General features: G+C 42.5%; 1 protein-coding gene and 1 pseudogene across 1 annotated transcript; both read left to right on the top strand.

The window, feature by feature from the left end:
• The window catches only part of LOC146577658 (carboxy-terminal kinesin 2-like), a 372,043-nt pseudogene that overhangs the window by 316,273 nt on the left and 40,765 nt on the right, over positions 1 to 15,005 (top strand).
• Positions 12,616 to 14,766, top strand: LOC146577660 (protein NLRC3-like). Its single transcript, XM_085268357.1, has 2 exons — positions 12,616 to 12,850; positions 12,992 to 14,766. Exons 1-2 carry the CDS (start codon positions 12,643 to 12,645, stop codon positions 14,764 to 14,766), a joined length of 1,983 nt encoding a protein of 660 aa, XP_085124483.1. The 5' UTR covers positions 12,616 to 12,642.

The following is a 15,005-nucleotide window of genomic DNA, read 5'->3' as shown; positions in this document are numbered from 1 at the left end:
AATAAGACTGTCATGCTACTGATGGCTGAAAGAAAAGGAAGAGGAGGAAGGAGGCATGTTAGGAGTAGGGATGGGTATCGTTTAGGTTTTATCCGATACCGGTGCCAAACCGGTACTTTTGAAACAGTGCCTGTGCTTAATCGGTGCTCGAATCAGTGATTAAAGAATGGAGAACACAAACTTTGTCCAAAAACCTCTCATGTTTTTATTTTTAGCAGTCTCTTTTTTTCTGCAAAATGATAACCAAGTTAGCCTTTTCTGTTGATACAAGATACCTCCTTTGGTTGGAACCGGTGCTTAAAGAATGGAGAACACAAACTTTGTCCTGAAACCGCTCATGTTTTGTTGTTTTTTTTGTAAAAAGATAACAATGTTAGCCTTTTGTGCAGCTATAGGGCATATATGGTATCACTCTATCAAACAAGAAGACAGCAGCATGTAACTACAACGGTGTTTGCTTGTTCACCTTACATTAATGTAATAACGTGGTTAGCCTACTCAACGTAAATTACACACAAACAACATTAAGCTACACACGCAGAGAAGAACGGCTGCTGCTGCCGTCATCATCCTCATCATTTCTGCTCCTCTGGCAGGGCTAGGGGCCAGGACTCTCCTCTTCAGGTTCTTGGGGGATGTTGCTAACTCCGTGTCCGATAACAGGCACCACACCCGCAGTAGTTGTGCTCGGTGTGAGGTCTTGCAGGAAGCTATCAAATACGGTGCATTTCTCGGCTTTAAAAAAAAAACACTATGCGTCGCCGGGTGTTTCATGGTAAACAGACTGATTCTTATATAGCGCTTTTCTACTCTCCCAGAGTACTCAACATGCCACATTCACCCAATCACACCAGCACTTTATCTGTACTCAGTGCTTTCTAAGTACATTCACACTCCGAATGTGGAGAGCAAGTTGGGGTTAGTATCTTGCCCAAGGATACTTGGCACGAGGAGCCTGGGATCGAACCATCAGCCTTCCGACCAGTAGGTGACCAGCTCTACCTCCTGAGCTACAGCCTCCCTGTTTCACCAGATTCGAGGTGTTACCTCCTTTGCACAGTATCAGCTTAAAGCACTTGTTGCAGGCTGCTGAGTTTGCATCTTTTGCTGTGAAGTACAGCCAGACTTTGACCGCTTAGCCTTGGGCATTTTTAATCTGTCGCTCTGCTCTAAAAGAACATACGTACCGGGGCCCGCCTACTATCCTTGGAAAGGTAAAATGATTGGCTAGAATCCAAAGTGTATGACATCTCAGGAAAAAAAGCACCAAAATGTGCACTGCTTTTCAGTCTGGTTACTACCGTTTATGTCAGACCCGGTGCCATAATGACATCAGATACCGGTGCCCATCCGCAGTTAGGAGGCAATGGTAGAGAAGGAAAGACAGGAGATGGTAAATGGCCTGCATTTGTATAGCGCTTTACACTACATTCAGTCATCCACCCATTCACACACACATTCACACACTGGCGATAGCAAGCTACATTGTAGCCACAGCTGCCCTGGGGCGCACTGACAGAGGCGAGGCTGCCGGACACAGGCGCCACCGGGCCCTCTGACCACCACCAGTAGGCAAACACGGGGTTAGTATCTTGCCCAAGGATATTTGGCATGCAGCCAGGGTGCAGCCTGGGATCGAACCACCGACCTTCTGATTAGTGGCTGACCTGCTCTGCCACCTGAGCTACAGCCACCCAGAGTGGAGGTGATGTATCTAAATGCATCTGAACAAAGCAGAAGTGCACACCAAACTCAACGGATAGTCAAATGTAGAATCACAGAACAGAACTGCAGGCTGAGTTTGGATGTTTGTCTTTCACACCTCTCTGTGTCTCACACACACAGTGACGTCAGACACAGTCACACTCACTGTTCCATCTGCTTTGTGCACAAATTCATTACTTTCTTCCTTCAATGATCTACATACTACGTGCTGCCCAGTGAATACTTTGCAATGTATTCCATCCCCTTTCAAGGCAGAATTACCCAGTTTATTCCCCATTACAAGACAACAATCAGTCACACTCACACAGACCACGTCTGGCCCGCACTCGCTCACACGTGCGTTTACCCACCAATGAGAGCTCTATCCTCCTTACATATTGGTGGATAAACCAAACACTCAACGCCCTCAGCGGCAGAGGAAAAACCTCCTTTCGGTGGAGCAACCATCCTTAACCCTCCTTAAAAACTGGCGAAGAAACCAGACCTCCTTAGAATAATTAAAAAACTGGTGGGGAAACCAGACCTCCTTAAAAAAAATAAAGAAAAACCGGTGGAGAAACCAGGTAGCTTCTAAAACACCATCTGTTTTAGAAAACAAAACAGATGGTGAATTCTTTAGAGAATTTTCTAGAAATCTTTTTCTTTCAAAACAGAATTCAGAATATTGATCTTTGACATGGAAGCTGTTTCTACAGGATCCTGATGGACACTCAAAGCTTTCATAAAATGTTCTCATTAGTTGTTTGCAGCAGAATATCACCTGATGTGAACCAAAACAACAAAAGTGCTCTGCACATGTGTGTGAGACTACAGATTCTAGAATCAGAACTGCTGATTTCATTACTCTGAACTTTTAAAGGCAGGTTTTGTATCTGAGAGCAGGGACACTTGCTGTGTTCAGTGTGACTCGTCTCTGCAGAAGGTCAGGGCTCTGATAGTTGCAGTTAGCGGGTGACTTACTGGGCAGGTGGATCCTGAGTGTCTGTTGGAGTCAGGGTTCATTATGGTCCTGGTTGCTACTGGAAATAAAGAAACAAAAGGAGTGTGTGTTGTTCAGGAAGTACAGACTGTAGCTCAGCAGGTAGAATTACTAACTGGAAGGTTGGAGGTTTGATCCCTGGCTGCTCCAGTCTGCACGCCACGGTATCCTTGGGCAAGATGTGGAACCCCGACTTGCTCTCCGATGCATCCATCATAGTGTCATTGTTAGAAAAAGAAGTGCTTGTGTGAATGAAGCACGCTGTATAAAATGCTTTGACTGCTCATACAGAAAAGCAGCTCATAAGAACTGGTTCATTTTCCAGATAATTCCACTATTAAGACAACAGACATTTGGGAGGCTTTCTCTGAGAGTAACACTGAAAGTCTTGCTGCTCCTCCACAAAATGAACTTCAGATTAAAGACACAGCTCAGCTAAACACAACTCAAACTAATCTACACTATTTTTCTTTATTACGCAGCGTTTTTATAACTATTTCCAGGTGTTTCTAAAGATGAAAACAGAATTAAACTCCAGCCTGATGCGTTTCTGAGGTTCCTGACTCTGACCGTCCCTCAAACGCCTCTCTGGGCGTTTCCTTCCGTCGCTTTTACTTTCGCTTTCGTGAATGTTGTGGCGCAGTTGATCGTCTTATTAAATTCAGTTCTTTGCATTCTTTTGGCAGCGAAGAAAAACTGGGCTCAAAGTGGTCAAACTCAAAAAATGATCTTTATTTTACATTCCCGGGAACGGAGAACTGTTAGGCGCTATCATGCACCCACAGCTCTGAAAAAAAAATCACAAGCTGCATGTGTATATATATTTCTGCTACGTCACATATAGTTTCGATCAAAACAATGACAGCTGCAGAGTTTGTGTCTGATGTATTAAGTATGAAACACTGTTGGGCTAAAATCTGGTCAGAATGAATCCAGGTGCAGGTGTGTCAGTTTAGGACCACTGGACTAACATCCAAGTGCTCACAATATAAAATGTATTCTGTAGTAAGATCCTGGTGTTGCAGCAACAGTCCCACATGGAAACGTCAACACTCAAACTCAAATCTCTTTTTGTCAACAATAAAATGACAGCAGACCAATTTGAACAAAGTTGGTAAAAAGCTTCAGAAATTAGTAAAATATTAAAAAGTGTCTTGATGCTCAATCATCCAGTAAATCCCCAAAAAGTTGATTCTGTTCATCTGGATGTTTTCAGCAGCATGGATCAGTGTGAGGACAGAGAGGAGGGAGTCCCTCCCTCTAAAAGCACTCTGTGTGGGGAACATGAGAGCCAGACCAAAGCTCAGAGGTGAGATGACCATCTCTAACTGTCCATGACTCTTCTCCATGTCACAGCTCAGCACTCACATCACTGCTCCATCATTATTCACACTCATACCTCTGTGTGTGTTGTTTTAAAGCCCAGAGCTGTGGGGCGTACCAGGCTCAGCTGGACATAACCCTGAAACTAATCCAGAGCCTGGACCTGAACCCAGCTGTGTTTCCTTAAAGAGCAACTACTCGAAGGGTGCTGTTATAAACTTTAACAAAAGACTGTTATGTGACAAAGAGTAAGTACATTATTTTTATGAGATTGTTCATCATGTCTTTAATTTAATATTTCCAGTTTTTCCTTCCTGTCTCATGAAGCTGTGACATTTATTGTTTTTCTTTTAGGATCAATAAGAGGCCAGAATCTCCTGGACCTGAACCCAGCTGTGTTTCCTTAAAGAGCAACGTGTCGATGGATGCTGTTATAAACTTTAAAGGATGTTCTTCTGCCTCTGAGAGGTAATGTGTGTCTAGATGTTGTTCCTGACTCTGTATTTCTGAATAAATCCTCATGTTTAATATCAGCTCAGCTCTTTTTCACACACATTTCTATGTTGGTGTGTGAAGCGGTGTGTGTTGGAGTGTTTCCACAAACACAGCAGTCAGAGTGGAAAGAGTGGATGTTGTAGGAGGTGTTTGTGTAGTGAAGAGGCTGAGTGTCTGTAGGACTCCAGCTGCTCCAGCAGGTGTCTCCTTTGTGCTTTGCTTCAAACACAGTGTAGGGAGGAGCTTCCACTCAGGTGTTTCAGGTGTTGCTGGATGGAGGAGGACAAATAGTTTTTCCCTTCAGTGACACTTCAGCAGCTCAATGTTCTGGGAGATGTTTGTCTTCATGAAGGTTTATGGATTCTTGTTCTTACTTTGGTTAAACTGAGCAATACATTTTCCATCTAACATTTAAAGTAAATTTCCAGGTGAATAAAAGATCTGCAGCTGCAGCCTCTGTGATGTTTCACAGTCTGAAAGTAACAAATTCAACCAGAGTTCAAACAAAGGCTTAATATACGTGTGTGTTTGATATAATGCCAACAAGTACAAACAGGTGTTCTTACAGGTCTTAATCACAGAGCTCTGATAAGTCTGGTGACTTTCACACTCAGCAATTTTGCTGCCTTTTATTTTATATTGGCCTTTTTAAAGCCCTTCAAAGTCTCCCACATTCATACAGAGCTTTTAACACCAAACTCCTTTACAGTCCTTCTCCTCTCACACACGATCACACGACTGATTTGTCTGCAGCAGCTGTGTTACTGCTAGTATTTTATTATGTGTGTAATCTCCTCATATTGTTCCTGTGGTTTAGTTTGACGTCCTTCTGCAAACTCAGCTGCTCTGTTGCTGATACACGTCTCCATGAATATGATTGATCAGATGCTGCCAACACCATGTGTTTCATGTGAGCGCTCAGCTGAAACCCTGGGTTGACTTATCAAGTTAATAACAAGCTTCACGTGACTGTGAATGCTAAAGTGAATCCAGATAAAGGAAAGAGACCCTGCTAATGTTGGACTCACTTCTTAGTGTAGATCCCAGGAGGAAGTTCAACATAGCCATTCTTTGTGCTAGCTCGACCAAACCTGAGACCACAGTGCAGGATAATGATCATCATCTGTCTCTGTCAAGGACATTTAAAATCCACAAATAACAAAAATAATTATATTTGATCATTAAAAATGATGATTAAACAAAGTGTCAAACATACTTAAGTAGAAGGACTGATGTTTGTGTTAAAATACCCTCTTAAAGCTGAAATAATGATTCAACTTCTTTACTCAAGTAAAGGTAAAAGAGTACAGGCTCTGAAATGTACTCACAGTATTAAAGTAAAAACGCCATCTTTGAAGGAAATTTCTGCCAGTTTTTGTGCAAAGTTACCTGAATTTCTACCTCCAACATTAATATGAGAAAATTATCTGAACTTTTATTCTAATGAATTTAATCAGCTTGAACATTTTGTAGCACAAAAGTAGAAAAAACCCAAAGGGAATCAAAAATAGCTCCGTTTGCTGTTGCCTGCATTGTAGATGGGCGGCTTTGCCTCAACACCTAAACAGGAAAATGAGTTTAGTCAAGTATTAAAGTGGGATTGAAGAGGTCAGGAAACCAGAGATCAGGTGTTGTGGTGCAGCATTAAGATAAGATGGGGCCTGATTATTTAAGACCTTGTATGCAGTGTTGGGTAAGTTACTTTAAAATAGTAACTTAATTACATTACTAGTTACTTCTCTCAAAAGTAACTCAGTTACTTCAAGTTACTCGTTATTTTCAAAGTAACTAGTTACTAGGGAAAGTAACTTTGGTTTTACTCAGAATTCTCTTGTTAATGTGTTGCTTCCATAACGTTGCCAGTCTTCTAGCTTGCTTACTTGCCACAGTGCACTGTGCCACCTACCAATAGAAAGGAAAAGATAATGTGCATATTTCCACGAGAGAAATCCCACGCCTGGACCGTCGTTGACTGCTGCCATGATTCTAGCCTACGTCACAGCGTCATGTGCGCCTTTTACATCCAACACAAAAACTGCAGTCGTGGTGCTTTGATTGTACTCAGAACTTGGAAATTCTGCCTTCTGAATAGGAAGATGTAGGTAACGCCAGACTGCAGATGAGCTGCATACAGGGCTGGACTGGGACAGAAAATTGGTCCGGGCATTTTGACTAGAGACCGGCCCACCATTATAGGAAAAACATAAAGCCTTTGAATGAAAACAAACGCTGTTGTGACAGTGATGTACACTGTTTTGATGGTATATATGCATCAATCTATCAATCGTTTGTTGTAAGATTCAGATAATTATTTTTTAAAAGCTAGACATTTTAAATGAGAATAAGAAAGAAAAGTATTTCCTTGTGCCCACCTCTCCCTGTTAATGCCCTACATGCCCCCCTGGCAACACTTTGCTAGATCCGCACCTGCACAGTTACCAGCTGTCAGCTACCTAAAAAAGGATCCTGGGGTTATTTGTCTCTCAGAAACAGTTCATAACTTCCCTTCAACTCATTCATGTCACCTAAAAGGTAAACCTGTTTCTCCATCACCTGTTCAGCTCTGATGATCCAGTAAGGACATCTCCTGGTTTCATCTTCATGTTTCCCTCTCACCAGATAACCAAACCATATCATGACCAGCAGCTTTACAGCTGTGGCTCCATCAAACATCAGCTGATACTAGAAATTAATATTAAATAAATTCTAACAACAGCTGATCAAGCTTAAACATGCTGCTGTTGTTTAGCGCGACATCCGCTGGTTTCCTCTTTCTGGCGCAAAGTGAGCGATAAACAAACAAGAGAGCCGATCAGCTGATCATTGATCAGTTTTCATGATTGAAGTAGAAACGGGAGAGGGAGGGGGGAGAATGAGAGAAGAAGAGGCAGCTGTGCAGCAAAGACACAGAATAAATCCAGCTTTGTGCCTTTTTCATTGTAGCTGAATTACGGGACAAACTGATCCTTTTCACCTCAATAAGAAACGCGTAATATTTTCTCTGAATACCAGACGGGACGGTTGGCAACTCTAATAACTTATGAACAAAATAAAGTTCAACATCATTAACTTCATAGCACCACCCAGCTGTATAGAAACTCCGTCATGCTAGCTAGCACGCAGTACGGAAAAAGTCAGAATAACGAAAATAAACTCCACCTAAACTTGGTTCATATCTGACCCAGAGAGACTGCAGGTCATAACTTCTTACCTGAAGTTCAGTTCACACTTGGACTGGCGGCCGCCTCGGGTCTCTTTTCCTTCTGCGTCCCTTTTCCTTCATCCACCTGCTGGCCTCCACCACTTGCTAATGTTACTGAATCTGTGGAAACTCCGCGATAGCCACCACACGAAGTAACGAGTAACGACCCTATCTAAATCTCAGTAACGACTAACGCGTTCCTGATTTTGGCATAATAACTAGTTACCGTGCTCGTTACCACAATAATAACGTAGTTACTGTAACACGTTACTTAACTCATTCACTGCCAGCCATTGGCAGTGAATGAGTTAAACCCATTGACTCATGCACTGCAATTGACGGCTATAGATGTCAATGGCAGTGAATGAGTTAATAACGCGTTAGTCCCAACACTGCTTGTATGTGAGGAGCAGGATTTTGAATTCTGGATTTAACAGGAAGCCAATGAAGGGAAGCCAAAACAGGAGAAATCTGCTCTCTCTTTCTAGTCCCTGTCAGGACTCTTGCTGCAGCATTTTGGATCAGCTGAAGGCTTTTCAGGGAGTTTTTAGGACATCCTGATAATAATGAATTACAGTCGTCCAGCCTGGAAGTAATAAATGCATGAACTAGTTTTTCAGCGTCACTCTTTTTAGCGTTTTTTAACAACAAGCTTCTGTCTATTAGGGCTCTTGTCTCGCCGACTGCTGCCTCAGATCCGAGTCTTTCTCCTGTGTGCTCAGCTGTCTTAGAGCAGTTTGATCCTGTTTCCCTTAATGACTTGACTGCAGTAGTTTGTAACCTAAGATCATCACACTGCCCCTCTGATTGTCTCCCCCCAACTACTCTTTCAAGGATTGTCAGGTTGGAGATCGGCCTATAATTAGCTAAGACAGCTGGGTCTAGGGATGCTTTTTAAGTAAAGGTTTAACTACAGCCAGCTAGGGATGGGTACCGTTTAGATTTGAAAACCTGCTAAATCAGAATCAGTTGCTGATGACGGCTTTTTTCTTTTCCATCAATCACGTATAATCTTAACTCAAAGTGAACATAGACTTGATTGAAGTAACTCAGATCAGCCAATTCAAAATGCTAATTCAATCAACTCTGAGTTCATGGCTAGACTCAGTTTGTTGGCCCTGCACCTTAAAACTATTCCCTGTTTGTCCCTCGTGTTTTTTGGATATTGTTTTCACATCTTATGTCACGGCTAGCGGGGCGAGCCATGTTGAATTTAAAAAAGGACCCAAGATGCCAACACTGCTGTGAAGTGAGTGAGCTTTATTGAAACGGTGAAGTGCAGTGGAGATGGCCTGTGCAGAAGCTAAGATAACCTCTACTGAAAAAACTACAAAACTAACCTGAAACCTTAAACGGAGACACGGGGAGACAACACAGACGAACCAGCAACAAGCAGGAGAAAACAAAGGGCTCATATACACAAAAGAGCCATCAGGGAATGAGAAAAGGGAGACACAGCAGGATTCATTGGACATAACCAGACAAGGGGAAGCAAAAGTAGACACACTAACGTAGGACATGGCACTGTCAAAATAAAACAGGAAGTGAACACAGAGACACAATACTAACACAGTACAGAGGGAACACAGAAACCAAAACCTCAGAACTAGAAAATCTTAATCAGAATGAAATTGTAACAAAAGACAATAACAATCAAAACAAAACCACTGAGTCCACAGACTCGGGACATACATCGGCTCAAACTGTGGTCATAAATATTTTGTACTTGTAAATCAGACTGTGTAGTTGTGAACTGAGTTTTGTAACATTGTGAAACAAAATATCTGGAAAGTTCATGTTTTTGCGTTCATTGATTTGTGTGTGTAAAAATGTAAAAATGTAATAAATGTAAGAAACATTAGAACTACTTTTGCTGACACAAAGTTTGGCGAGTTGTCACAGTAGTCTCATTCACACACTCCCTCAGACTCTTCACACACACTGATTTGCTGACATAAACACACTCCTGTGTGCTTTCTTGGCTTCACACACACACTGAGGACCATCTACAGACTGTGAGCTCCGTCTTCTTTGTCTTTGGAGCCGAACTCTGACAAAGTTAGGAACAAAACTTTCTCCAGCGTGTGAACTTTCCTCCTAGACTCAGTCTGAGCAGTCAGACCACATATTTCTAAAGCAGCACATGAAGGTGTGGCTCACACACACACAGGTGAAGGAAACAGCTGCAGTATTAAAAACTGCTTCACTGTCTACAAATATATGAACTGAATGTTTCTTTCAGGCTGTAAAAACCTTATTTATCCTCCATTACAGTCCTGCATTCAGAGCATTACTTCTGTTATATTAGTACATGTATTTTATTCTGATGAACACATGAAACTCTGAGCTGGATTGAATCCATTGAATCAGAGTCCAGGACTCAGACTAAACACACTGAATGTGTCCTGAGCTCGGCCGCTGTTCCACAGTAACTGCTGTCAGAGTCACTGTTACTGAGTTAGCTTAGCTAGCAGAGCAGCTAGCAGTTAGAGTATGAACTCTGTAAGCAGTCAGCTCGGTCCTGGACATGGTTACTGACATAAAGCTGCTCTCTGCAGCCATGTTTGACCTGAGGAAACCAGAGATCAGGTGTTGTGGTGCAGCATTAAGATAAGATGGGGCCTGATTATTTAAGACCTTGTATGTGAGGAGCAGCCAATGAAGGGAAGCCAAAACAGGAGAAATCTGCTCTCTCTTTCTAGTCCCTGTCAGGACTCTTGCTGCAGCATTTTGGATCAGCTGAAGGCTTTTCAGGGAGTTTTTAGGACATCCTGATAATAATGAATTACAGTCGTCCAGTCTGGAAGTAATAAATGCATGAACTAGTTTTTCAGCGTCACTCTTTTTAGCATTTTTTAACAACAAGCTTCTGTCTATTAGGGCTCTTGTCTCGCCGACTGCTGCCTCAGATCCGAGTCTTTCTCCTGTGTGCTCAGCTGTCTTAGAGCAGTTTGATCCTGTTTCCCTTAATGACTTGACTGCGGTAGTTTGTAACCAAAGATCATCACACTGCCCCTCTGATTGTCTCCCCCCAACTACTCTTTCAAGGATTGTCAGGTTGGAGATTGGCCTATAATTAGCTAAGACAGCTGGGTCTAGGGATGCTTTTTAAGTAAAGGTTTAACTACAGCCAGCTAGGGATGGGTACCGCTTAGATTTGAAAACCTGTTAAATCAGAATCAGTTGCTGATGACGGCTTTTTTCTTTTACATTAATCACGTATAATCTTAACTCAAAGTGAACATAGACTTGATTGAAGTAACTCAGATCAGCCAATTCAAAATGCTAATTCAATCAACTCTGAGTTCATGGCTAGACTCAGTTTGTTGGCCCTGCACCTTAAAACTATTCCCTGTTTGTCTCTCGTGTTTTTTGGATATTGTTTTTTCACATCTTATGTCACGGCTAGCGGGGCGAGCCATGTTGAATTTAATAAAGGACCCAAGATGCCAACACTGCTGTGAAGTGAGTGAGCTTTATTGAAACGGTGAAGTGCAGTGGAGATGGCCTGTGCAGAAGCTAAGATAACCTCTACTGAAAAAACTACAAAACTAACCTGAAACCTTAAACGGAGACACGGGGAGACAACACAGACGAACCAGCAACAAGCAGGAGAAAACAAAGGGCTCATATACACAAAAGAGCCATCAGGGAATGAGAAAAGGGAGACACAGCAGGATTCATTGGACATAACCAGACAAGGGGAAGCAAAAGTAGACACACTAACATAGGACATGGCACTGTCAAAATAAAACAGGAAGTGAACACAGAGACACAATACTAACACAGTACAGAGGGAACACAGAAACCAAAACCTCAGAACTAGAAAATCTTAATCAGAATGAAATTGTAACAAAAGACAAGAACAATCAAAACAAAACCACTGAGTCCACAGACTCGGGACATACATCGGCTCAAACTGTGGTCATAAATATTTTGTACTTGTAAATCAGACTGTGTAGTTGTGAACTGAGTTTTGTAACATTGTAAAACAAAATATCTGGAAAGTTCATGTTTTTGCGTTCATTGATTTGTGTGTGTAAAAATGTAAAAATGTAATAAATGTAAGAAACATTAGAACTACTTTTGCTGACACAAAGTTTGGCGAGCACTGCAAGTTGTCCCTTTAAACCAGTCACTGATATAAAGAGAGCACCTTGTTCCAGGGCATCTGAGCATGGAGGGAAAGCTTTATGCAGGAGATGGTAAGAGCTGTTGGGACTAAAGAAACTGAGCAGAAAACTACAGACATCTGGAAACTGAGTTGTTAATTCTCAGTGGGATCAGCAGGACTAGCAAAGCTCCACCATGACAGTCATCTGATTGACTGAACCCATCCAAACATCACTTCATGGACCTTTAGCTTGTGTCTGTGTGTGGACAGACATAACATGAGCTAATTATACATTACTCCTCCACAGAGTGGACCAGCAGAGAGCAGAGGTTTCCACTGGTCAGTCTGCACAGCAACATCAAACACACCTGGACTCTGTGGTTATGGTTTGTAGTACTACGTTTACATTTGTTCTTTTCAGTCACCTCTATGCTGCACTTTGTGGACCAGAGGATTGTCAGTGTGTCCAACATAAATCAGAGTTTGGGCTCCATGATTTCAGTCAGATTGGGGTGACTGTAGCTCAGGAGGGGAGCAGGTCAGCTACTAGTTAGGTTTGTGAATCAAACCCTGGCTGGCAAATGTACTGGGTAACGTACTAAACCCAAGCTGCCCTCTGATGCATCCATCAGAGTGTGAAAGAAAGTATTTAAGCATAGAACAATGTGCTTGGTTGAATGAGGCATGTTGTATAAAATGCTTTGTGTGCACAGAGTATCAAAGAGAGCTATATAAGAACCAGTCCATTTACCACTGGGTAATTCATATAGTTTTCTTTTCCAGCGGCTGGAGGACAACATCACCATGTTTGTGAAGAACGAGCTGAAGAAGATCCAGAAGCTTCTGAGTCCAGATCACCCAGAAACTTTAAAGAGCCAGATGGAGGATGAGGAGATGTTTGAAGGAGAGGATGAAGATGAAAGAAAGAGCTGCAGAGAAGCATTTCTGAAGATCACACTCCACTTCTTGAGGAGACTTAAGCAGCATGAGATGGCTGACCATCTGCAGAGCAGTAAGAGAATTTCTCTAAAGACTGAATATTGATCTTTCCTAATAGCTCAAGAAATGGACCAATAGACATTCATCCTTTCAGGGTACTGAAAGGCTATGATATTTATTATATAATATTTGTTTCTGAATTTCTTACCTTCAGAAATATTTGCTTCACTCCGTAAACGAGAACTTAAAGCCCAACTGAAGAAGAAGTTCCAGTGTGTGTTTGAGGGCATCGCTAAAGCAGGAAGCCCAACCCTCCTGAATCAGATCTACACAGAGCTCTACATCACAGAGGGAGGGACTGCAGAGGTCAATGATGAACATGAGGTCAGACAGATTGAAACAGCATCCAGGAAACCAGACAGACCAGAAACAACAATCAGACAAGAAGACATCTTTAAAGCCTCACCAGGAAGAGACGAACCAATCAGAACAGTGCTGACAAAGGGAGTGGCTGGCATTGGGAAAACAGTCTTAACACAGAAATACAGCCTGGACTGGGCTGAAGACAAAGCCAACCAGGACATCCAGTTCATATTTCCATTCACTTTCAGAGAGCTGAATGTGCTGAAAGAGGAAAAGTTCAGCTTGGTGGAACTTGTTCATCACTTCTTTAATCAAACTAACGAATCAGGAATCTGCAGGCTTGAAGACTTCCAGGTTGTGTTCATACTTGATGGTCTGGATGAGTGTCGACTTAATTTGGACTTCAACAAAACTAAAATCCTGACTGAAACAAGAAAGTCCACCTCATTGGATGAGCTGCTGACAAACCTCATCAGAGGGAACCTGCTCCCTTCTGCTCGCCTTTGGATAACAACACGACCTGCAGCAGCCAATCAGATCCCTCCTCAGTGTGTCGACATGGTGACAGAGGTCAGAGGGTTCACTGAACCACAGAAGGAGGAGTACTTCAGGAAGAGATTCAGAGATAAGAAGCAGGCCAGCAGGATCATCTCCCACATCAAGAAAGCTCGAAGCCTCCACATCATGTGTCACATCCCAGTCTTCTGCTGGATCACTGCTACAGTTCTGGAGGATGTGCTGGAAACCAGAGAGGGAGGAGAGCTGCCCAACACCCTGACTGAGATGTACATCCACTTCCTGGTGGTTCAGGCCAAAGTGAAGAAGGTCAAATATGATGGAGGAGCTGAGACAGATCCACACTGGAGTCCAGAGAGCAGGAAGATGATTGAGTCTCTGGGAAAACTGGCTTTTGATCAGCTGCAGAAAGGAAACCTGATCTTCTATGAACCAGACCTGACAGAGTGTGGCATCGATATCAGAGCAGCCTCAGTGTACTCAGGAGTGTTCACACAGATCTTTAAAGAGGAGAAACAACTGTACCAGAACAAGGTGTTCTGCTTTGTTCATCTCAGTGTTCAGGAGTTTCTGGCTGCTCTTCATGTCCACCTGACCTTCATCAACTCTGGACTCAATCTGCTGGAAGAACAACAAACAAGCTCTCAGACAGAGAAATACTTCTACCAGTGTGCTGTGGACAAGGCCTTACAGAGCCCCAATGGACACCTGGACTTGTTCCTTCGTTTTCTCTTGGGTCTGAAGACTAATCAAACTCGTTTGCAAGGCCTCATGACACAGACAGGAAGTAGCTCAAAGACCAATCAAGAAGCAGTTCAGTACATCAAGGAGAAGCTCAGTGAGAATCTGTCTGCAGAGAAAAGCATCAATCTGTTTCACTGTCTGAATGAACTGAATGATCGTTCTCTACTGGAGGAGATCCAACAGTCCCTGAGTTCAGGACGTCTCTCCACAGATAAACTGTCTCCTGCTCAGTGGTCAGCTCTGGTCTTCATCTTACTGTCATCAGAAAAAGATCTGGATGTGTTTGACCTGAAGAAATACTTTGCTTCAGAGGAGGCTCTTCTGAGGCTGCTGCCAGTGGTCAAAGCCTCTAAAAAAGTTCTGTAAGTTATAAAGTTTTTATTATTTAATTTGGTTGGTATGTTATGAAAAACACACTGCCATGAACCTCTGTTTTGTTTTTGTCAAAATCACTGTAATATAATCACTGTACCTTTATATACATGCGACTTAATGCTGCTGCCCTCTTGTGGCTAAAGTGTAATTATGTTCTTGTTATTAGGGAGGATTTGAGAGTAAGGCTACGTTCACACTGCAGGCGAAAGCGCATCAAATCCGATTTTTTT

This window comes from Mchenga conophoros, linkage group LG3, assembly GCF_057382185.1.
Source record: "Mchenga conophoros isolate Kocher_MC1m ecotype Shallow Benthic linkage group LG3, M_conophoros_male_GT1.1, whole genome shotgun sequence".
In the NCBI taxonomy this organism is placed as follows: Eukaryota; Metazoa; Chordata; class Actinopteri; order Cichliformes; family Cichlidae; genus Mchenga; species Mchenga conophoros.
This window is presented reverse-complemented; position numbering and strand designations above follow the sequence as displayed.